We start from the raw sequence: 25,297 nt of genomic DNA, 5'->3' as shown, positions 1-25,297 counted from the left end.
GACATTTGATTATACCTATTGAATTCTCCAAAAAAAAAACACATACTTTTTCAGCAACTGTTATGAAGTGTTCACGTTATAAAGTTGTTTATTATTATTATTATTTATAGGTTTTAGCGGAATTGGATTACATACTTAGACTGCGACTTTGATCATCTTTTTATATTTTACTTTTTTAAATGAAAAATATTTTAATATATTTTTTATTATTGATTGGAATTTATTAAAAATTACAAAATTATATGAATATCATTCATAATTTTATAGATTTTAAAAATTTTTAATAAACAGTATAGTGTGTTTTAGGAAGCGTGTAATGCTAATATTTCATTTTTTAAACATGTTCACATTGATTGGGTTATTATGTATGTGATTCAGTGAATTGTTTATTTTTAGCAAAAAGAAAAAAAAAAGGGAGAGGTAACTTAGGTAAACATCTGTGTTGTTTGATTCAATTTATTGTTTTTCTACAAAAATTTGAATTGGCAACTCATGACAATAATAAGTATTTTAAGGATAAGTTTTGTAACGAGTAACAATTTTTAGGTATGACCATATCTTAAGTATCATTATGTTTGAATTTGTATGAGTGAAGGATCTTGGTGTTGTAATAGAAATTAAGTGATGTCTCTCATATTTAATATTGAGAAAATAATTTTTTAAATTGACAATTGTAATTTGTAGTGAATGTTTGATTGCGATTATGGGTGTTGATGTTTATCAATGCGTCATTCTTTTATCTGTTTAAGATGCAAGTAATTGGTTGTACTAATTGTTTGGTTTAGGTTTAATATTTGATCTAATATTTAAATTGTATGAAAATTCATTTGTTTCCTATTAACGAGGATATAGATATCAGAGCTTGAAGTATTGAGATTTTTGGTTTAGAGGAATGGGTAGTTGATTGTTGAGTTAGTGATTTTTATTGTTTATAAGTCATTACATTTTATGCTCATTTTGAATTTAAATTTTATGACAAAATGCTTATAATTTATTTACATAAGAGTTTCCCATTATCTTGTTGAGGGTGTAGTTTATTTATATAGAAGGGAGGTTTTAGGGTCCATTGCAATCTTGGTTCTGATATAGGTTGTGAAGTTGACTTTTGAAATTATTGTGTTTATCCTATGAATGATTTAAGTAAAGCTCTTGCAAAATAACTACTCTTAGTTGATGTGAAGGTCTGTCACATGTATATTATATTTTTTATTCTTTTGTGATTTGTGAGAATTAATATTTAAATTTTCTTTTTAATTTGTAGGGTTGCAAAATTGAAGCTACTATAAAAAAGGCAATGATAAAAAACAATAAAAAATTACCAATGTCATTGTTGAGGGTGATATGTATAGGATGTGTTTCTTCAATGCGTTGTGAAATGTTAGTAGAGTATAAGATTACCAGACACGATTTCAAGCTAATGCTCCATACAAAGTTGAAGATTATTACTTTTGAAAATTAATTTTTTTCTTTGAATTCTCTTTAAACTCTCTTGCGTGAGTTTTCAAATTGTTGAAGAGATAATAAAAAATTTTAATTACGCTTATAATTTATTTTAATTTCTATTATTAGTCGACATTATTTATAAGGAGGAATTAACCATTTGTTTATAATTAATTTTGGTTTATTAGGTGTAATAAGTGAATGATATTGCTTTATTTTTCACATATTATTAGTGTTTAGCCAATTGTTTTAATGAAAAAGAAATACTTTCAAGGTTATTGAGTTAAAATTGCTAGATGATAGATAATTTTTTATTTAGTTTTTCATGCTTATACCTTGTGTTAATTACATGTTTTACAATTAAAAAATAGTTGTTTTGGGTGTTGAAAATGAATGTCCTTAGATATTTTTCATTTTAAATACTTATATAACCTATCCAATTTTTTGGATTTTTTATTTTTATTTAAAATATTCTTACATTGCCATTACTTATTTAACATTTTTATTTTTTTTATTTTTATAATAATCATACAACTCATTTTGTTTTTTTAATAATAATAATAATAATAATAATAATAATAATAACAATAATAATAATAATAATTATTATTATTATTATTATCTATTTTTTAACTTTATAAGTGATTGTACTTTATTAAGTATATATCATATATTTCTTTTCGAATAAGTGTTACTAACACATATCTCATGAAAAAGTTAAAATGGATAAGGAAGTAATGTTATATTGAATCCTATCACTCTTGTCCTAATTATAATCTTAAACATCTTTTTGATTCAGTTGCAAGATCTGTAAATATTTCTTATCTTTAACTTCTTGACATTAGATTTATGTTATTCTTTGGTTATTAAAAGATAAAAGAAAAATATAATAATGAAGATAAAGGAATAAGAATTCAAAGTTAGATTGAAATATTGCTTATCTAATATGTTGATTCTTTGAGCTTTGTTACATTTAAATAAATTGAGTGAAATGAATTGATTGTGTTTATTATTCCAAAAACTTGATTCAAATCTTAAGTTGATTTCTAACTTTATTTTTTATTATCTTTATTCTATTGGCATGTTGGCATGTAAGCACTTATTATTGATTGATTTTATGTGAATTGATTAACTTGATTCGTGAAACCTTACTTGTAATAGAAATTTGTTAAATTATATGAGAATGATCAAGTTTAAAAAGATATATAAAGTAATGTGATGCAGTGAATCACACTAGGTATTAGACTTATTTAAGGGTATGGCTGACCAAGGTGAAGTGTCTAGATATTGGATTTGTTTAAGAGAACAATGCGTGCTTGTGTGTTGAACTTTTTTAAGGGCATAATTTGTGGTGTGTGGAAGCTATAATGACAATGAATTATACTTACCTATGAGATTATATATATAATTTTGAGCATTATTTATGGTAGATACTTTAAATTCTCATTAGGATGATGATTTGTTGTGAATGTGGAATTAAGATTTATAAAAAGATAAAATAAGAGAAGAGATATTCATGAAGTGATATATTTGGATGAGAAAAACATGTTCTTTTGATTTACTTATGATATTCCATGATTAGTGATATATTTATTTTTCTCACCTTTATTTCTTGTTTTGTGGTACACATATTTTTAAAGATCATAGAGAACTTACTAATGAAGTCACAATTAAGTTGTATTTTGGCATATATTTAGCACTTTTTAGAGGCTATTTAAATGTAATTGGTAACATTTTTTAACTAATTTTATAAAATAATTATTTTTCTAAACTTTATATAAGTTAATGAGTATTTGCAATTTTAACTTAAATTATTTAAAAATTACTCTAAGCATTCAAGTGCTTAGAGTCCAAATTACACAAAGTTCAAAGTTGGGAGTTTTATCTTGGGCATTCCAACACCCATAACACTCGCTCACAAAACCAACATAGTAAATAAGGCTTCTACAGGTTCTAATGTATGTTCACAAAGAAAATATTAGGTTTCTAATTATTGGGCGCTCCAATGTTCAAAGCTGGAGTTGCCACCAAAAGCTTGTGTGTTTAACACTAAGAATTGGTGTTGCAACATTGTAGTTATGTCAAAAAAAAAAAAAACTAAATGAAGACTTGCAAGCAGTCTAATGCTCAAGGTTTGTGTCATGATGTCTGATAAAACTCCAAACTCTATAAATAGATGTTATGTAGACTAATTTTAACATATAATCTCATTTTTTCATTTTATAACTTTTTGAGTTTAAGTTTAGGGATTTTTCTTGAACTTTTCTCTTGTCTTTTCTTTTATTCCTTAGTCATTTAGAAGACTTCTATGTGTCTATCCAAGTCTTTATGAATAACAAGATATTATTTTAGTCCAACTAAAATACTACAGTTCTAGTGGATTTGTTCTATGTTTGTAACACTAGATATTTTTTATATTTATTTATAATAAATATTCAAATTTTTAGTGCATATACCAACATAACAAATAAAATAAAATAGTTAATGTAAATGGGACCTACATTAATATTATTTTTTAAAATTCCTATGATGAATAAGTGAGTTAATCAAACACCAATCGTATATATATTGGCTTATAGTCAAACATGGTATCTCTTAGTTCATCTTAAGTTCTATTTGGTTCAATATATGTGGACAATTATTTTTATATTTTATTCTTTTCATCAAGTACAAAAGTGAGATTGAATAAGTTAGTGAATGCTTTCATCATTGTCTTATTAACAGTTTGCACAAAAAAAAGTAAATAATAAGTGAAAAGAAATAAAAAGAAATAGGTGAAGACACATGAAATAAAACAAAAATAGAAAGTGCCAACAAGTAACTTGAAAGGAAAAAGAAGAGAATAGGTTAATTAAGCCTAAAGTGATGAACTCCGACAAGCATAGAAATGAGAAGACAAACAATAAAAAGGTGCGCACAAAGAATTTTAATGAAATAATAGGAATGAGAAAAAGGAAACAAACAAGGAAAGAACTAAGTTTTATAAATGTTGAGATCCAAACAAAGGAGTAAGGATAAAATGGGAAAGAGGAAGGCACGACAACCAAAGAGAGAAGTAAAACATATTTAAAAAGTGTAAGGGGGGTGTTTGATAGAAGAAAGTAAAACATGCTCAGGACTAAATAAAAATAATCAGTAGACTAAGACAAAGCAATTAATTTCCAATGCAACAACCCTGCTAACTAACTATTAAATAAAAGCTACTAGTACAATCTCTGTATTGTCTAGCTAAATGTGAAATAGTTTCGGAGTTAAGAAGATAAGAAAAGAGAGCCTTCAGGAGAAAGATGGATGTCACCTTAGTCCGTCCTTTATGGTGCACTCCTCAGAAAAGGAAAGGAAGCTTGGAATAGGGAAGAAGATAGAGCCTGAAATGGTCACAATGTCAAGGAAGAAGGAAGTCATTATTAGTACTTTAATAAATGATCAAAGAGCTTACTATAAAAGAGGATATATATATATATATATATATATATATATATATATATATATATATGGAGAAAGATCTTCTTACACCCAATTTCAGCCTTTCATTTACCTTAAATCTAACGATTTATAATTTATTACTTTACTGACTATTAGATTTAAATTAAATAAAAAGTTCATATTAGGTATAAGAGATTTTAAATTTACACAAGTGTAAAAAGATTCTGCCCCTATATATATATATATATATATATATATATATATATATGAGAAAAAGGAACAATGGGATATGCTTTATAAGCTTACAACCCAAATTTTTTATTGATTATAATTCTTTTTTTCATTTATATAACTTAAGAACAACAATCTAATAAAACAAAAATAAATAATTTTTTTCTATTATTATTTGGTAAGATTCAAAAAGTGACTCTTTTATTTTCACATAAACTACTATTTATATGTTTATTTGAGTAACTTATAAAAATAAAGGAAAAACAACTTATAAAAATATTTTAAACTACTTTCATAAATTAATTCAAACATAAGTAATTATGTCATAAGAAAAACTTAAATAAGTTATTAATAAAAAATTTCAAACAACTCCTCTGACAATAAAATTATTTTTCTATTGAATTTTTTTGTCACAAATAAGTTCTTTATAAATGGTTAAAATTTGCTAATAAAAAAAATTGTATAAAGGCAAAAGTTGAAAAACCTAAAGTTCTTGCTAAGAAAGATTATGGTAATACACATCAACAAATACCATTAATAATTAGATTATAATTTAATACAATTATTAAAATTAAAAATTAAAAAACTAAAGTTTATCAAAATGTGTAAATAGATGTTTGGAAAGAGCAATTGGACCTATATAATTATAACACTTCACATCTTCATCACCCTAAAAGGAAGTAATCTTATCCAAAACATTGTTGGACCCGACAAGATATACGACGTCGTGAGGAAGTGAACCGAGGAAAATATCATTTCTTGTGTGCACTGCAGACACAGGGAGAGACGTCGTAATGGCTCATTCTCTTTCCATTGTTCAAATCATGGGTGCCTCTAATCTTCACAGTGCTCTGAATCCCTCAACTGTGTTACCCAAAAGCCTCTTTCATGGTGTGGCCCTCAAAAGATTAATGTTTTCAAGTGAAACTTCAGTGTGTAACAGGCAAGGCAAGAACAGCACTGCCCATAGCCATACTCACGCGTCTTTGCTTGAGGCTCCAGTTCTGTGGGCTGGTAGACTCTGCATCTTTTATGCGCTCCTGAAGGCTGGTTTGGCTGGATCTCAAGCCAACCCACTTGTCTCTGGTTAATTTCTTTCTCTTCCTTTACCCTTTCCAATTGCAACGCTTCATAATTTAAATGCTTCTTTGCTTTTCCAGATTTGGAAATTGGCCACACCGATGAATCTGCTGCTGACTTGGGATTCTCCAAATGGACCCACGCCATACTAGGAAAACCAGGTCTGTACCAAATATCATGTTGATTCCATTTTTCTTAATACTAAAACCGATGTTAATATAGGACTTCGCTAACTCTACCCTTCTTTTTCTCTATACCCCCTTTTTACTTTTCTCTTATTCTAGGTATAGGGCAGCATTGAAGCATGTCGTGTTTCTTCTAACTCGTTTAGCGTATGTGCTTTGTTTGTTGCTGTGTACATTAATGTTTCACATTCGTGTGGTCTAACTATGCCCTTGAGTCATTTCAGAGTAGTTTTTTAGAATGCCAGAGCATTGAGTTTGCTGCATTATGCTTCTTCAGTTTTTACTTCATGTCATGGTTTAGCAGAATATAGTATGTATATATATTTGTGGGTCAATTTAAAGAAGAATTTTGCTTAATCCGCTAACCTCCTACTCATGTAGAAGGTTAATATTTAATCCTTACCTTTTTGTCTTCTACATCTATAGTAGTAGGTAACGATGACTAGGATCATTACATGTCTCGGAGCAGGAATCAACCTGGTTTCATATGGTTTTGGCTGACTAGAAAGGTGCAACTATGGGTGTTTCTGGTCTTGGAGCTGGAGTTATCCCAGTTTCCCTTTTCTTAGCGATAGCTTCCTATTAAAAATTAGAGCTGATTGGTTTCTGACGAATGATGTAACTTGTACTGCAGTTTGTGGTCTGTATTGAATTGAAGGTCATTTCTAGCTTAGATTGGCTGTCAAGAGTAAAGTTTATTTATTTATTTTTATTTTTTTTAATTGTGCACACTCTTCTGGGATGAATATTTCTGCTGTGTTTAAGCTGGTTTGTGCTAGGTGGCATCATATAGGGGGAGTTACTCAGGGAGTTGAAGGCTGTTCTCGTTTAGTTAGTAATGTTGTCCTGCTGTTAATGGGGGATTGTGGTTTGAATGCTTTTGGACACAAGTAAAGGTCATGGTGATGTGGACACAATTGTGGGTCAAGAATCAGCAGCAATAGATGCAACATAACACATCATAAAATAATTTTCTTTGTTTCCTTTATTCGTAAAATCTCCTTGATTGATTTAGGATTTGTTTCCTTTTATTAGTTGAGACTGAGATCATATCGTTTAAGATTCTTATCATGATTTAGGTAATTTCCTTATATTAATATGATCATATCATTATCAAGATTTAGGATTTTTTCCTTAAATAAGTTTATATCATTATCATGATTTAGGATCTATTTCCTTTTATTAGCTATAAGATCATATCATGTAGATTTCTTTCCTTTATATTAACAGTTTTTAAGAGGGATTACGGACTGAAAGTATTCATAAAGGATAAGCTAATCATACTTAGAATTAGTTACCTCAAAAGAGGCTTTTGTCAAGGACAAGTCTAGTTCCCTTAAATTTCCTATTGACTATAGGTTGAAAGAAGGATTTTTACACTTCTAGAGTTGAGCTGTGACTAGGTCCTATCTGAAGGATCATAAGAACTGGTTCTCATGGGTGACATGGAGAATTTGGCAGCCAAAAAATTGGATGCCATTATGGAATAAATGGCTATGCAATGTGATAGGGTGCCAAATATGGCAAATACTATAAGGAAGGGTGATGGGCCTGTGTTTGGTGAAGGGATAGTTTTACTCAGTTTTACTGGATAATCTGATTAATAACACAACATATATAATTTGTTTCTATCATTGTTTTGACCTACCGGATTCGAGAAGGGAGTGGGAGTGAGGTAGGCAAGAATATTGTTGGTTTTTCTAAGGAGAGTTTACTCTCTGGAGGAGTCAATTACTAACTCTGGGAAATCTACCTTAACATTGTAGAGCTTGAGCTCTTTTACTAAGTTTTACTGCATAATCTGATTAATAACATAGCATATATAATATCAATGCCATCAAACACGGGTAATTCCACCTTCTTTGCCCCCATCCTATACTCAGTCAATGAGTCCGTCTCAGAAAAAGACTCACGACGGTCTTCTGAATGGCTAGTGCTTAATTTGGCAAATTCCTCCAATATAGTATGGATCACTCGAGCAGAGACACATTTTGAAGTACAAGAGTCAACGAAGGACGTGAAAGTACGCTTGGCCAAGTTAAGTATGGAAGGAGCCACCATTCACTGGTTCAATCTTCTTCAGGAGTTGGTGGATGGATTGACGTGGGATAAATTAAAAAGGGAGCTGATCAGACGTTATGGAGGTTGCCGGAGTGATGATCCATTTGAAGAATTGAAAGATTTATCTCAGACTGGGAATGTTGAGGATTACTTGCTGGAATTCGAATTCATATTTGGCACCCTATCACAATGTGTGTTGGAGGAGAAGATTGCAGAACATTCCATTATAATTGATGGTTCAGAGAAGGGATTGTGATGCAAAATCGTTTAGGGATAAAGGAACAATTGCAAAAAATATTTGAAAGAGAAATGTTACTTGTATTATTAAATGATCAAAAGGAAAATACATGAAATGATATTCCTATCCACAGAACAAGGCTCCTATCAGAGAGCGATAGCTCTCTATCTGTAATGAATTCCATAATCTTTCGCAAGATGCCCTCTCTCTCCTCACTCCATCCCAATAGAACAGAAGATCACTCAAAACCACCTTGGGCCCACACCAAACACACTACACCCCCTGCCACATCATCAATCCTTATTCTTCTTATTCCTTCTCACATCTACCCTCCAAGTGGTTGGCCTGTTTGATTGTTGCTGCACCAAATTTGCACTTGGGCCCATTGACTCTATTGGATCTCCAACAGATTGACTAGAGACCACAGTCAGACAACAGTGGACAGATTAAAATCAAGGTCAAGGGGACCCATGGTTCCAAGGTACTCCAAAATGGAATTTCCTGTTTTTTTTTTTTTTTTTTGGCACTGGCGATCCTTTAGGGTGGCTGAAACGATGTCAGATTCTTCACCCAAGAAAGAATAGCAGAAGGAGGCAAGGTGAGCTTAGCTGCTTTTCATCATTGGGTGAGGCACAATTATGGTTTGATCACATGGAGCAAAATGAGACATAACTTGTCTGGGAGCATTTAAAGGAGTGCTGTTGTGTGAGATCTGGACCACCATTGAGTAACAGCCCCTGGAGAGAATTTACGAACCTTGAACAGATAGAGTCTGTTGAGGAGTATCAATGACAATTCTAGTCACTTCTAGCCTACTACTTGATTGGCAGAAGATTAACATTGAGATGCAGCAACCAGGGAACATCAAAGTTGCCATGAATATGGCTTGGACATAGAACACAAACAAAGTGTTTCTAAAGAAAATCTAAACTCAAACTACCAAACCTACTAGTAGCATTCGCTCATAACCACTAACAAGGTTCTAATGAGAAGGGAGGGAGGCAAATAGTAAAATTGTTGGGAGCAGCAATGCAGTAGCCTCTTCCTCACTATTTTTCAAATGATTAACGAAGACAGAAATGGTGGAAAGGATGGCTAAGGGAGTGTGTTATAAATGTGATGACTCCTATTCAATAGGAGACAAAAATAAAAAGTTGTTCTAGATGAAAGTTCTCGGTGATGAGAGTGAATCTGAGGAAGGTGTGATGTTTTGAGCTTGTGGACAAGGTCAAAGCGGGCTTGGTAGTGATGATGTGAATGCATTTGTGGCTTGAGAATCAGGCAATCAGCAGCAGTAGATGCAGCATAACACATCAGAATTAGAATTTTGTTTCCTTTATTTGTAAAATCTCCTCAATTGAATTAGGATCTGCTTCCTTTTATTAGTTGAGATCATATTATTTAGGATTCTTATAATCTTATCATGATTTAGGATTTATCTCCTTTTATTAGATATGGTCATATCATTATCAAGATTTAGCATCTGTTTGCTTTTATTCGATATGATATATATCTTTATCATGATTTAAGATCTATTTCCTTTTGTTAGCTATAAGATCATATATAGATTTCTTTCCTTTGTGTTAACTGTCTTTAATAGAACTGATAAAATAATGGACAAGCAATTATACTTAGAATTATTTACCTCAAAAGAGGCTTTGCCTGTGACGAGTCTATTTCCCTAAATTTCATATTTACTATAGGTCGAAAGAAGGATTCTTATAAGTCTAGACCTGTGACTAGGTCCTACATGAAGGACCATCACATATTGTGCATTATGATACCTGACTGTGTTTTGAGGACTTGCTAGGAGGTCATTACTGTGTGGTATAATACTTTTCTCGATTTTGGAGACCAGTTAGTAGGTTCAGAGGATGATAGGAATTATGACTTATTTGTGGAAAAAGGGTCTCAATCAGACTTTCAGTCAACAATTAAAAGGGTTCAACAAAACTCAATTTTATTTAGCATCTTCTTCTTTGGGTCTCTATCAGAGGATGTCAGAAACCAGTAAATGAAAATGGAAGAACCTGAATTAAGAAAGAAAAAGAATGTTGACAGCTAGGCGGCTATTCCACTACTTATAGAAAAGTTAAGAACCTGACTTTTCCCACCACTCATCACTAACACTTGGGGCCTTACAGAGGACCACTGAAGAGAAAGGTTGAGGACTCTAGGAACAATCTCATATGCTTGGGACATGTGCTGAGGAGAAGCGATGAGCTATTTGCCAAGGATGTCTTCAACATTTTGTTATTCGGGGTGTGTTACACTATTAGGTTCCTGTGTTCTTTGATGAGATTTGTGGAGTTGGTTTAAAAATTGATATTTTATGTTATCTTATTATGGGATTACTAGTACTTGTGACAAGGATAAGCTTGAGGAGAAGTGTTAAAACGTTTTAGGGTTTTTGGTGTTATTGTTATTGGCTTTGGGCTTGTAATAGTAATACTAGTACTTTACCTAAATATTAGCATAAATATAATAAGACTACTAATATTAAGATATTCTAACATCAAACAGATCTGTCTATCATATTTTGTTTATGCTGTTAGTTGTCTTTCTCTCTTGAGCCTTGACTCTTTCAGTGCATGCAAATCCAGTGTGTTTCCTTGTCTATGTTATCTCTTATTGATGATGTTGTTGCAAAAGATGTGTTTTCAGTTACGGCATGTATTGTTCATTTCTATTTTTTTATTTGGTCAGCAAAGGAAGGAGCTAATGGAAGGAAGTCTGCTAGCAAATGGCATCCCACAACAAAGGGTACACTTAGAAGGAACTATAGAGTTCCATCCAAATCTGAGGGGCGACGACTTCTTAAAGCTATTGCATCTCTATTATCAGATGATGATCACTTTGTTGATGCCACCTCTCACAAGGTTTGCATTTTTCCTTAGCCCTGTTTCAATTTTCAGTCTCATTTTTTGGTAGTTCTCCTTTGTCAATATTGTGATTATGTTTTTCTAAATTCATGTCTCAAGACATGCTTGACTCAATACGCTGCTAATAAACAACCATTGTAGGGTTGCCAAATCCGCAGGGAAAGTGCTCATGGAGAAAGTGTGTGTTGCAACAATGTGAGAGCTCTTTTCGATGAGCTCCCAACTCCCCATCTCATTGTTGAAATCACACCTTTTCCTGCTGGACCGCTTAATGACAAGGATTACATTAAAGCTGAGAAACTTGAGAGGGTTCTTAGATCTAGTCCTTCTGTTTGAGCCTTCTTTGGTGTTTCATGCTTTCATGTACATATTCTTTGCTACTAACTTGTAAATATTTGCATGATAAACAAAAATTTCTATCCTTTCAACTCTTCAACATTTTACCTTTGAGTTGAATCATAGTTTCATCTCTCAAAGACAATAGCCTCTTTCCTTAACTAAGCTTGGTGTCTAAATTGAAGCTGTTTCTTAAGTATTTTCGTCAATGGTGAATAGTTGACTCTGCATACATGTCTTCAGTCTTCTTTGTCAGGACTTAGCGTTTCCTTTTATTCCTCTTGTAATAAAAAAAATATCAGTTAGATTTGGTTGAGAATTGATATGAAAAAAAAGGGAAATGTTAATATAAAAATTTAAAAATTCTATCTCATGTAATATCACATCATTATATTTGGAAGGAACATGTTTTCTCTCTTTACTTACATGAAGAGTGTAACTCACTCTACAAAGAGAGGAATAGAAACTTATTAGTTCTTCACATTTTGGTATGTATGATAGTCTGTTTTTAATATGGAATAATAGATTTCAATAATCAATTATTTGAAATTCTAGTAGTTACATATGATATTGAAAGGGGGTTTGGAAATTTGATTTAATTTGTTAGCAATTAGGATACCTTTTAAATTTCTAAAATTTGTTAATTTTTTATAAAAAAAAAATATGCAATGCACTTTAATTTTTTATTTTAAAAATGATTTTAATTTAATAATATTTTTTGTATAATACACGAAAGACTCACTGGTTTGTGAAGAGTAAGATTTGAAGGAAAAAAAAAACAGAATTTTAATATTAAAAGGAAAATTTGAAAGTAATTAATGATTTGAGTGTTTTATAAAATAAAAGATAAGTGATAAATAATGGTGAAATCACATGTTTGATAGAGATTAGAAGTCTAATAAGAAGTGTCTTCAAATTTAAGAGTTAAAATTCAAAGATGAATGAGAGTTGATCAGAAGTGGTGATAGCAGGAGTGAAGGACGAAAGTGTAGTTGGAGATGAAAATTATAGCATTTTTTGGTTTTAGGGTTCCAAAAAAGATTAAATTGACGGATTCCAGAGAAAGTTCTTTTTTACATTAATTAAAATCGAGGTCATGTGTATGTCTATTTGACATTTAACATGCTACATTAGTTATTTTGTTAGTCCAACTAATAGTTCATTATTCTAAGGATTAATATAATTGATGATTGTATACATTATAAATCAATATAACTATTTTTTTTTTTTTAATTTAGAGACTATTTTGATGACCTCTTGAAATGACAAAGATAAATATAGTGGTTTACTTGGTAAACATTTCTTAATTTGTTTTTTTATGATTTTGACATGTGCTTAATTTAATATTGTATAATTGTTATTGTAATAAAATATTGTACTGTACTTTCGTAATTCAAGTATTGTATGCTTTTCTTTTAATTATAATTTTATATATAAGTTACTTTAAATTATGATATTTTAAAGATTTTTTTTTATATTTATTTTATTAGATATCAACAAATATTCATTGATGCTCATGGATACCTGGTACCGATGTAAGTATGGGATAAAATTTTTAATTGTGGGTATAGATAGAGTACCTTTTATCTATTTCCTCTCTGCCCCATTGATATTTTGTTAGGTTCTCAGAGATGTCAAAGGGGAAAAGGACATTATTCGTCCTTGAATTTTATTGATTGTAAAAAAAATTACACAAAGGAGGCTACTCCTTTCACACTGGAATCTGTCCAGTTTTTTTCTATCTACTCAATTCTTATCCTCTTCTACCTAATAGAGGACTTATTTATACCAAACAGATGTAAAACAAATTAACCAATTAACTAACTACTACCGAAAACCTAACTAATAGGTCAAAGGATAGAATATTTTCAATTCCTATTTTTACCCTTCTTCCTATAATACACTTTTAATGTTCTATTTGTATCCTGTGGTCTAACAATATCTCTCCCATCTGAAACAACCTTGTCCTCAAGGTGAAAGTCTGGGAATTGAGTTTGAATAGCGGCTGAGTCTTCCCACGTCGCTTCGTCAGGTGATTTCCCTTGCCAGCAAATGAGAACTTGAGGGATTCTAGTGCCATCTAGGGTAAGCACCCTGCTGCCCAGCACCTTGCTAGGCTGATAGGGCTCTTGTGGAACTTGTAATTCTGCAGGGAGAGTTGCTTCTACCGTGTGTTTGCCCAAAGCTTTCTTAAGCTGGGAGACGTGAAAAACTGAATGGATTCGAGCATCTGCCAGTAGTTGTAAGTGATATGTGACAACTCCAATCTTTTTGAGGATTTTGTAGGGGCCATAATACCTAGTTGAGAGCTTGGGATGTAGCCTAGTAGGCATGGATGTTTGACGATGTGGCCTGATCTTCAAATAAACATAGTCTCCTGGCTGAAACTCCACCGATTTTCTATGCGCATTGGCATATTGAATCATCCGATTCTAAACGCGATTTAAGTGAAACTTGAGCTGTGTCAATGCTTCATCTCTATCTCTGAAATCTTGTGCTACCGCCTCAACCAGTGTTTCACCCGAAAGAAACCGTACTAGCAATGGGGGCGGTCTACCATATACCACTTCGAAAGGTGTGCATTGGGCCGAAGCATGAAAGGTAGTATTGTACCAATATTCTGCCCACGGGATAAAATCAACCCAAACCTTAGGTTGTTCGGAGCTAAAACACCGGAGATATGTTTCAAGTGTCCTATTTAAAACCTCCATTTGGCCGTCTGTTTCCGGGTGGTATGCTGTAGACATCTTCAGTTGAGTGCCCTGCCGTGTAAACAGTTCTTGCCAAAAATGGCTCATAAAAGTAGGGTCCTTGTCACTAATGATCGAAATAGGGATACCATGTAGCCTTATGATCTCTTTCACAAAAATGTCAGCAATAGATTTAGCGGAATAAGGGTGTTTGATTAATATAAAATGCCCATACTTACTTAGTCGATCCACCACCACCATGATAGCGTTGAACCCTTTAGAACGAGGTAAGCCCACGATGAAGTCCATGCTGATTTCTTCCCAGACCGCATTGGGAATGGGTAGCGGCTGTAATAAACCAGCTGAAGAAGAAGCTAGATATTTGCTGCGTTGACACACATCACATGAGGCAACAAATTGGGTTACAGTGTTCTTCATCCCAAACGAGAAAAGTATAAATTCCGGAGTGTCCACCTGTAGGTGAAGTGTGGAACTCATGTAATAATTTTGGAATCCATGAAGATGTGGCAGATAAGACTAACCGGCCCTTGTAGTGTAACCTGTCATGTTCCAGGGTGAAGTGTTTATGGGAATTGGAATCATGTAACAAAGCAGCTTTGATTTTAGCTAACTCCGGATCCCGTTGGACCTCTGCATCGATTTCTGTTATATCTTGCCAAAAAGGTTTAGAAATGCCTTGGAATTCCTTATCCTCATTGATTCTAGATAAAGCATCAACAACTTTGTTCGAAGCTCCCATTTTGTAAACAATGTCAAAATCATACCCAAGAAGCTTGGCAAGCCAGTTTTGTTGGTTTTGGGTGGTGATTCGCTGTTCCAATAAGTATCGCAGGCTTTTTCGATCAGTGTAGACAATGAATTTCTTGCCCAAGATATATAGGTGCCAATGCTGGATTGCAAGAACCAAGGCCATTAATTCCTTCTCGTAAATAGATTTGGTGAGGGTGGAATCAGCAAAACCTTTGCTGAAAAATGCAATAGGTCTTTTATCTTGTGTCAACATCGCCCCGACACCCTTTCCTGAGGCATCACACTCGATTTCAAACTGTTTGAAAAAATTTGGCATGGCCAAAATAGGGGCTTTAGTGACAGTTGTCTGTAATTTCCTGAAAGCTACAGTGCTTTGCTCAGTCCAATTAAAGTTGCCCTTCTTTAATAATTCGGTCAATGGCCTAATAATCTTACCATAGTCACAAATAAAGCATCGGTAATAGCCTGTAAGGCCCAAGAAGCCGCGAAGAGCTTTGACAGATTTAGGGAGTGGCCATTGTAATATAGCGTCAATCTTTTGAGAATCCATGGATACCCCATCTTTGGCAATAATGTGGCCCAAATACGCTATTTTTGTTTGACCAAAGCTACATTTATTTTTATTAGCAAACAAACTGTGTTCCCGCAACTTTGTTAAAACAGCTTTTAGGTGCCGCAAATATTTTCCCCAGGTGCCACTATAAACCAAAATATCGTCGAAAAAAACTAAAACAAACCAGCAAAGAAAAGGTTGTAGTGTGGAGTTCATGACACATTGGAAGGTGGCCGGCGCATTGGTCAATCCAAAAGGCATGACCAAGGATTCATAGTGTCCATGGTGAGTGCGAAACGTTGTCTTCGGAATGTCCGGTTCATGCATTCTGATTTGGCAATATCCGGCGCGTAAATCGATCTTAAAAAAATAGGAGGCGCCCTTGAGTTCATCCAACAGTTCTTCGATTACCGGAATTGGGAATTTGTCCAGAATAGTAGCTTTATTCAGAGTGCTGTAGTCGACACAAAATCTCTAGCTCCCATCCTTTTTCTTTACCAAAATGACAGGACTCGAATATGGAATGTTACTTGCCCGGTTTAATCCAGCAATTAGCATTTCGTTCACTTGCTTTTCTATTTCATTTTTTTTGCAAATATGGGTATTGATAAGGGCGTACATTGATAGGGTCCACTCCGACTTTGATAGGGATCCTATGGTCAGCGTCTTTGTGTGGTGGTAATGCTTGTGGTGTTAAAAAAACTGAGCTGAATTCGGTTAGAACTTGCTGCAACTGGTCTTCTTGGTTGAGGGTGAGTTGTAGGAGTGTGTCAAAGTGATTATTCCCTATCCAGAGGAAGGCCATGGATTCCATAGCACGTTGGTCCAGTTTCCTTAAAGCTTTGGCCGTGATTAGCTCCTTGGACAGGCTTGGGTCACCTTGGATTGTCACATTGCGTCCTTGGTGGACAAAACTCATTTGAAGGTTACTCCAATTGACTTTAACTTCTCCCAAAGTCATCAACCAAGCTACCGCTAAAATAATGTCAACCCCTCTAAGATCAAAGAGAAAGAATTCGTCTGTCATCGTGTAATCGCCCAATCTGATCTCCACATTGCGGCAACTCCCCGAAGATTGCTTACGGTTCCATCCCCTAGGCGTACAAAGGATGGTGTTTCGCGATCAACCTTAAGGCCCAATCGATCAGCCAACCTGTGCGAAATAAAGTTGTGGTTAGCGCCACTATCAATTAACATGAAAATATCTTGATTATATAAATGGCCTTTAAGTTTCATAGTTTGCGGGGTAGTCAGTCCTCCTGTAGAGCAGAGGGATAGGTCCAACCAATTACAATCTGGGTGAATGGTATCGTCGTCCTCTGGGCTTGGAATTGCCGAGTCGATATCATCTTCATCCGCTAAAATGAGGACCCTCAAATTCTTCTCCAGATAGCGGTGCCCCGGAGCAAAAGCAAGCCCACAATGAAAGCATCGATTTTCTTCTCGGCGTTTGATATACTCATGATAGGGTAGGCTCCGCGTGCCACGATTTTGGTGAGGGCCTCCGAAACTTGTGGCAATCGAGGTAGTATGGGGTCGATTTCCTCCTTAGGGTCCACAATTGCTGTTGTTGGCCACTGTAATGTTGTTACCCGAAGTTTCTATTCGTGAAACAATCCCATTGTTCCTGGAAAATTGAAATCCCGATGTGGTGGTACGTCCCTGGGAATTGCCATAATTGTGAACCTCCCGCATGGCGTCTTCTATGTCGTGTGCAATCTCCATGGCGCGATTTAACTCTTTTGGGTCATGGGGACAGACTTGGCCTCTGATATCAGCACGTAATCCCGCCAAGAAGTAACCCAAGATTTGTTCCTCAGAGCTGGGAGTGGCCTGGGCGATCGATAATTCGAATTCCTGGACATAATCTTCCACGGTGCTGGTCTGTCGGAGTGCCGCCAACCTTTCGTACATAGTACCTCTTTCACTGTCACCGTATCTCTTCAATAATGCTCTTGAAAAATCCTCCCAAGATGGGTTCTTGGCATTGTTACGCCAAAATTGAAACCAGTGGCAGGCATTACCATCCATACTGATGAAGGCGATACGTAACCACTCCGAAGGTTGAACCTGGTGCACCTCGAAAATTTCCCGCGCAAGCCATCTTAGGGGGTTGCTCCCTTCAAATGTAGGGAGAACGACTTTCGTTAACCAAGAATGCGTTGTGGCACCCTCAGTTGTTCCTTCGTCGTCGCTGGAACTAGTTTTGGTGGTACTTGAATGCCCCTCGTTAGTGTGGTTTGGTTTCTTGGTGAGACATTCCATGATGAGGCCACGAATTTGGTTCAAGTCAGGCATGTTTTCTTTGATGTAAGCAACATCTTTCTGCAGTTCCGTCAATTTGACACCGTGAGCCTTGAGTGTAGTTTCTGCTATTTGCATACGTGTGTCCATTGTGAAAAGGGAGTAAGCGGCAGGTCGGACCAATTGTTAGGTTCTCGAAAATGTCAGAGGGGAAAGGGCATTTTTCGTCCCTGAATTTTATTGATTGTAAAAAAGATTACACAAAAGGAGGCTACTTCTTTCACACTAGAATCTGTCCAGTTTTTTTTATCTACTTAATTCCTATCCCTCTCCTACCTAACAAAGGACTTATTTATACCAAACTGATATAAAACAAATTAACTAATTAACTAACTACTACCGAAAACCTAACTAATAGGTCAAAGGATAGAATAGTTTCAATTCCTATTTTTACCCTTCTTCCTATAATACACTTTTAATGTTCTATTTGTATCCTGTGGTCTAACATATTTCTAATTCATACTCTAATTAATGAAATTTCATTTATTTACTAATTAAGTTAAAACTACCCCTTTAAAAATGAAAAGATGACAAAACTTTAAAAATATCAATTTAATTCAAACTATAAAATATTAGTTTAGATTGGTTCAATTGTTATTATTCTCAAACTGATCTAAATTGAACCAATATCACCTCTATTAAAAATTGCTCCTAATTGATTTTCATATATGAAAGATATGCTATGATAAATATTTGTGCTATTTTTATTAACGTTACACAATTCTCCTTTGTCAAAATTGTGAGACTCATTAGATAAATGAAAAAACTCATATGTTTCAAAGATAAGGTCCCCATTGCCAATATCAATGAATAATTATATTAATTAAGATGTTCACAGATTATATTTGATCATTTTTCGATGAAAAATATTCAATTTAATCATAAATATATGTTGTGATTTAATTTGAATTAATTTAAATAAAATGTTAAATATAATTCAATTTGATCCAATTAAAAATATTTTTTTTATACTACCAATTAAAAATAATTTAAATTATACATATTCAATTGTTTATAATTTAATTAAAAGATGATAAATAGATTATCTCATGCATAGCTCTCTTCAAAAGTTAAAACTTTCTATATTAATGTTGTTTACCAAACCTATCAATTTTAACTTAAAAAAAAGTTATAGTAAGTTTTTATTTTTAAATATCTATTAATTACGTCCTTCTTTTAATATTTAAGAATCCAATTTTTGTTACATGTATTTGTTGGAGGGCTTGACCTGAAATCAAAGATAAGAGTATCATCAACCAATTTTACAAATTGGTGAGATTTTCTCAATAAAACTTTCAATGAATGGAGGATGGGATTTAGTTTAGTTTATCGATGGATACTCTTTTATTATGCTTTAAGATGCATACACAATATAATTATAAAAAATTGTATACCATCAATTAATTAAAAATTATCATATATATGACTTTAAAAATATTTATTATAAATGTCAAGAAATTTTAATTATATAACAACTATTGAATATCAATATAAAAATTAATCATTCGAACTTTGAGTTAATAAAATAAGTTATTCAGCTCATTCAAATTAGTCTGTCGCTTTACTAGGTTAAACTAAAAAGGCTTAAGTTTAATTTAAGCTACAAAACAATAAAAAAAAAAAGAAGATAAACTTTAGTTTTTGTGAGGTTTACTTGATTAAATTGAAATAAAAAAAAGTTTAAATTTAATTCAACCTCAAAATTTAAAATTTAAGCTTTACATTTTATTGGGATAGCTTAAGTTGATTTAATTGGGTAACCTTATTTTGTCAACTCTATTTATATTAAGGGTGTTCACGGGTCAGTTTGGTTCAGATTTAGAGAAAAAAATAATATGCACGGATTAAAATGGATTGATTTGATTAGGTTTGAATTTGTATAAAAAAAATTAAAAATCCAAACCAATTCGAACTAAATACGAATGAGTTGGTTCAGTTTGTATTATCGAATTGTTTAATTAAATAACCTAAAATAAAAAAACGTATAAGAAAATAAAAAAATATTAATTTTTTTATTTGAATAATTTTTGACACATAATTTTAATGTAATTATACAACATTTCAATATAAATATACAAATTTAAAATAAGTTTCAATTCAAAACACATTTTATTGCATGTGAATGTGTTTTTTTTTAAAAAAAGTCAACAGGTTAATCGGGTATGTCATCGGATCTACGAGTTAACTTGTACTAACCCATTATACAAATCAAATCATGTCAGGTTTGATCGGTTTGAATTGGATCGTTTTCCATTTTAGATTTGTTTGGATCATTGGTTTTATTAGTTTATCCGATCCAATGGACATCCCTAATTTACACTATAGCAATCTATTTTCAATTGCAATTATTTATTTTTATGCAGTCTATTTTCTGGATTTGTCTAATTAAATTTTTTTAATAATTTTAATAATCACATTTATTTATTTTTATCTTATTTAATGTAATAAAATATTTATTATTAATAATAAAAATACACATTTTAAAATTTTTTTATATTTAAAATAATTAAGTAATATATTTTAGGATTTTCATTTATATAATTATTTTATTAATTTATAATACCCAAATTTCCACCTTGATCTTGATCGAGCCCAGTGAGACCGAGTCCAAAGTCGACCCAATTAAATAGTATTAGTACTATAGTAACGTCTCGCATGAACCCTTGTGTTAGGTTTGCGTTTAACCTTCCCTTGCTTCGTGGCAGAGAAGAGTATAGCGAAGGGGAAACCAGGGTTCCACTTATAAGGTTTGTTCTATGTCACTATTCTTTTCTATAAGTGTTTCGCGTTTCAATAGAATTCTTCACCGCTGGGTTCTCTCATTTGAAGTCACAATCCCTTTTCAAGCTCTGTCCAGTCTTCATTCCTATGTTGTTTGGCGCACTCTCGCGATCAATCAAATATAATGTTATGAAAATTTAAGTTCAATTTTCGGTGTTGCAGTTTTAGAACGATGATCTTTCAGATAATTGATATTTGCCTCATACAGTAAATCCCCCCTAATTAGGTCCAGTAACAGTAAATATAATTTGGAGTAGAGAACAGTGCTAAAAGCACCTATGGTGCTGCTCCGGCAGACGAAACTACAGTCTTTAAGGTATTTTAGGTGCAATTCTTTAGATGTTTTTGGGACTGTTTTCTAATTAAAACTATAGTTTCACCTTGGTAATTTCTGACAATATTAAACGCAGACCTTTTATCAAAGTAAAACTGTATTTTTTATTAGAAACCAGCACCTAAGAAATTGTACTTAAGTTTTGTCCAATTGTTAATTGTTTGTCCATGAATGATCCAATACGAAAGTAGCAGGCTTCAGTTTATATCCTTTGTATGTCAAGGGCTAATATAGAAGTGGCTTATTGTTAATTGGACTGGGTTAGAATGAGCTTACTTTTGACTTCGACTGAGTTGAGTTGATGCACTTGAGTTAACTTTAGTTTTGAGGGGGAGAACTTTTCGTTGCAGCTTTAACTCAGAGTGGATGAAAGGTATTTATTCAAGAAAGAAACAGCAAAGGACTCAGATGATGGATAATGGACCAAAAGAGGAGTTGAGTTAGTTAGGGTCCAAGGAGGGAGATATGAGAGGAATGATGAATATGCAGAGCTAAAAGAAATAGAATAGTAGAGAATCCTAACTGAATGGGTGCAGAGTGTAGAAGGGAATCATGGCAATGGGGAGGAGAGTAGGGGCCAATTTGGTAAAATGTGGTTTTAGTTTGGTTGGCTGCTCCTAAGACTGGGACTTCTTTGTGGAGTCTCGTGGTTTGGGTTTTTTGTCACAATTATTCCTTGTGTTGCTATTTTTACATTCTTGTTTTTTCAGAACATTTTCTGACTATGTGGAGCTTTGGTTGTATTTTTTTTAATCAAATATAGTTCTTGTAAGTTTCCAAAGCGAAGGAGCTTACCATTGGTGGGAAGTCATGATTGACGTGCCTTACTGTTATAATTTGTGAAAAATTTTATGGTGTTTCTGGATACAGACAACGATGCATTGCCTTTTTTTGTTTTTGCTGCTATGGTTTATGTTTTCAAATTAAAGTTGCTTGTTAGAACCTCTTGAATCTCAGTTGTCAATGGAATATGCAAATTACAATTAAGGAGCACCTATATAAACTGTTATATGATAGTAGTTGAATGACTGTCCCTTTTTGGTTGAAACTCTAAAGTATATTTCATCATTTCTAAGTGCCAAGCCTGAGTAAATTTTATAAGTAACACTTCTTGGTCTGATGGCAGGAAAAGAGGCAGTACATATCTTCTTCCATATTAGGGATAAATCCTGACTCCAGGTTTCACATATGATTCTGAGTTCTGTCTTCTGCCTTTTTACCTCTCTCTTGTCTATTTTTCAATGAACCCTATGCAAAACAGCATCAGCATAAAAACCACATCTAAACTACCCCAAAGGGCGAAAAGAAAAAAGAAAAGGGATGTTGTAGTAAATAATCTTCATGTAGCGGAAACTGCATCAGAATTCTCATTTGCTGTGGCCAAAACTGCAGTTGCTCAGATCTGCCAGTCAGTAGGCTTTAAAACCTCCAAATACAATGCTCTTGAAACCTTAACTAATGTTTCCACTAGATATCTTGAAGCCATTGTGAGATCAGCTGCCTCTTTTGCTAATGCCTCCAATCGAACCGACTCCAACCTCTTTGACCTCATCAATGGCATTCATGATCTGTGTTCAGTTCAAGGATTTCCTGGTGGTTCAATGATGTACAAAAGTAACCTGCTAAGATCTGCAGCACTAGAAGAGATTATGAATTTCGTCAACCTCTCCAAGGACGTTCCATTTGCTAAACAAATTCCATTCAGAAATGTTTTTGGAAGCCAAAATCCGAAAGCAGCCGTTAATGAAGCAAAAACACAAGTTTTGCATGTACCAAGATGGCTGCCAGACTTTCCTGAGGAGAACTTGTATAAGAATTGTCAGCAGGTTTTGGCTAAGGAGAGGAAATGTGGTGAGAAATTGTGGGAACATTCACTGGCCACGGAAGATTACAGTGATGTATTACAAAGCAACGGCATCAATGGAAAAGAAAAGAAAGACGCGAGGATGGATTTTGCAAGGAAAAGAGAAAGAGTGAAATTTAAAATTGGAGGGGAAGAGGAGAAGCAAATTGGATTTGGTGTGAATATGATGAATGGTGTTTGTAAAGGAAGAAAACGAGTGTCTTGGAGTCATGACAAAATAAATGATTGTCTAGTTGAGGAAAATGAAGATGTGAAAAGATAGCATGATTGTTTTGGAAATGAAATGATGCTTGTAACTGTTCTAGAATGAAAAATGAAAATTTTCTGTAGCCTATTGTTGTGATTCAACCTAATGTATCATCAGGTTTCAATTTTTGAAACTTTTGTCACCAAGTAGGACCCATTTTGAGTTTATAGCTTACTTTTGAAATTTATGAAATTGTCACTGATTGGTTATCTTTTCAAAGAAAATGATTGGCTGGAACTTCCTTTCTAGCATAGTATCTGTATAGGTTAGTCTGCATCTTCCTTTATAATATAAAATAAAGGTAATTTGTTATTCTTAGTCTTAACTTAATTAGCTAATAATAGTAAAATTTTATTAAAAAAAAATATTTATTATATTTTTATAATTTTAATTTAATAAATTTGAATTTTTTTATAAGTTTTTTTATTTTAATATTATTATAAATAATTTAAACAAAGTAATTATATTTTATACAAATTGACGAACACCATTAAAATTTCGTGAGCATTGCTTTGCAATAAACTTTTAACCTCTCCTTGAAATTATATTATTATGTCAATTAAATAGGTAAATATTTATATTAAACGGGAATACGGATTTTACATGAAATGATAATAAAATTTAAATAATTTGATAAATATTTGCAACACAAAGAATAAGTGGTGTTTGAATTTTAAAATTTTAAAAAATATGAAAGTAACAACGGGGATGAGTCAAATATGTTAGAAGTTATAAATAATAAATACAAAGAGTTAAGTATAATACACATATTTTTAAATTATTTTTAAAAATAAGTTATGTAAAATTCTTTCTATTTGATATAAAAATTATCTAGTTAAAATTATGTAGTATTTTTTTAAAAAAAACAAATTCCTACTGTTCAAATACCTGAATTATAATAATTTTTTTACCAAAAGAATATTTAAATTGTAGTAATTTCGAAATACTTTATCTAAACACAACTTAAAAATTTTATATAAAAATAATATTTAAATTAAAATATTTGTCACAATAAAAGTTTTTAACATCTAAATCATATTTATTTATGTGTTTTTATAAAATATAATTACGAGTTAATGAAATTATATAGATGTTACATTCTCATCTATTCTATTTTTATTTCAACTTTGACCAATTTAAATAATATATTTTTAATTTAATTTTATTTCAATCTTTTTTCTTCTTTTTATGCTAATTAATACTTGCAACTTCATCTGATCAATCACATATTATTTTTATTTTTATTTATTCCTTTTTAATATATTATATTAGCATTTTGATGTATTTTATTTTATTTAAGTGTAGTATATATTTTTTTTATCGCAAATAACTTTATTATTTTTACATTTATTAATTATTTTTATTTATTTTACTTCATTTTCTTCATTATATGTTTTTTTTAATAATTATTTATTTTAGGACTTGTGTTCTTTTGATTATTATTTTTCCTTTTTTATAAGGATATTTTTTAATGTTTGTTCATTGTAGATTTGAGTTGAAATTTTATTTTTGTTAAAACATTTTTGCTTTACTTTTTGGAAGTATAGATGCATTAGTAATTAGGCAACTCTTCTAATTGCAACCTTTTATATATATATATATATATATATATATATATATATATATATATATATAGTTTCATTTTTTTCAAAAATATTTTAAAATATTTTAAAATAATTTTTTTTTCACTTTTATTCCTCTACCCTCCTCTGTCTTCTTCTCCTCCAATATCTCTATGTCTCTGCTGCTGTAACACTATTCATGTATTTTTTATGCTTTATTGACATCTTTATGTGATCTTTTTAAGTACCTTATTTATTAATTTAGTGAGTTTTCATTATCTATTTTACATCACACAAAATTGATTTAAAAAG

General features: G+C 32.3%; 2 protein-coding genes across 4 annotated transcripts; both read left to right on the top strand.

The window, feature by feature from the left end:
• The first annotated feature begins 5,764 nt into the window (after window positions 1-5,764).
• On the top strand, window positions 5,765-12,644 carry LOC113857201. The gene is made up of 4 exons (XM_027488997.1): window positions 5,765-6,183; window positions 6,258-6,338; window positions 11,368-11,540; window positions 11,685-12,644. The coding sequence occupies exons 1-4, from the start codon at window positions 5,892-5,894 to the stop codon at window positions 11,877-11,879; spliced, it is 741 nt and encodes a 246-aa protein (XP_027344798.1). The 5' UTR covers window positions 5,765-5,891; the 3' UTR covers window positions 11,880-12,644.
• Window positions 12,645-20,863: 8,219 nt separating this feature from the next.
• Window positions 20,864-23,630, top strand: LOC113857774 (transcription initiation factor TFIID subunit 8). 3 transcript variants are annotated; one of them, XM_027489964.1, is made up of 3 exons: window positions 20,865-20,944; window positions 21,141-21,185; window positions 22,439-23,455. In XM_027489964.1, the coding sequence occupies exon 3, from the start codon at window positions 22,554-22,556 to the stop codon at window positions 23,436-23,438; it is 885 nt and encodes a 294-aa protein (XP_027345765.1). In that variant the 5' UTR covers window positions 20,865-20,944; window positions 21,141-21,185; window positions 22,439-22,553; the 3' UTR covers window positions 23,439-23,455. The 3 variants fall into 3 exon arrangements, with proteins under 3 accessions (XP_027345782.1, XP_027345765.1, XP_027345774.1); XM_027489981.1 differs by lacking the exon at window positions 21,141-21,185 and having other exon boundaries at window positions 20,864-20,944; window positions 22,439-23,630; XM_027489973.1 differs by having other exon boundaries at window positions 20,911-21,294; window positions 22,439-23,517.
• Window positions 23,631-25,297: the final 1,667 nt, after the last annotated feature.

The sequence above is a fragment of the Abrus precatorius genome, unplaced genomic scaffold, assembly GCF_003935025.1.
Source record: "Abrus precatorius isolate BTA unplaced genomic scaffold, Abrus_2018 Scaffold1, whole genome shotgun sequence".
Taxonomy (NCBI): Eukaryota; Viridiplantae; Streptophyta; class Magnoliopsida; order Fabales; family Fabaceae; genus Abrus; species Abrus precatorius.
Note: the sequence above shows the minus strand (reverse complement) of the source record. Positions and strands in the feature narration are given on the sequence as shown.

Coding starts and splice junctions, on each gene's coding strand:
- LOC113857201 (XM_027488997.1), top strand. CDS start 5,892: ATGGCTCATTCTCTTTCCATTGTTCAAATCATGGGTGCCTCTAATCTT. Junction 6,184..6,257: donor AGCCAACCCACTTGTCTCTG/GTTAATTTCTTT, acceptor TTGCTTTTCCAG/ATTTGGAAATTGGCCACACC. Junction 11,541..11,684: donor TTGATGCCACCTCTCACAAG/GTTTGCATTTTT, acceptor CAACCATTGTAG/GGTTGCCAAATCCGCAGGGA.
- LOC113857774 (XM_027489981.1), top strand. CDS start 22,554: ATGAACCCTATGCAAAACAGCATCAGCATAAAAACCACATCTAAACTA.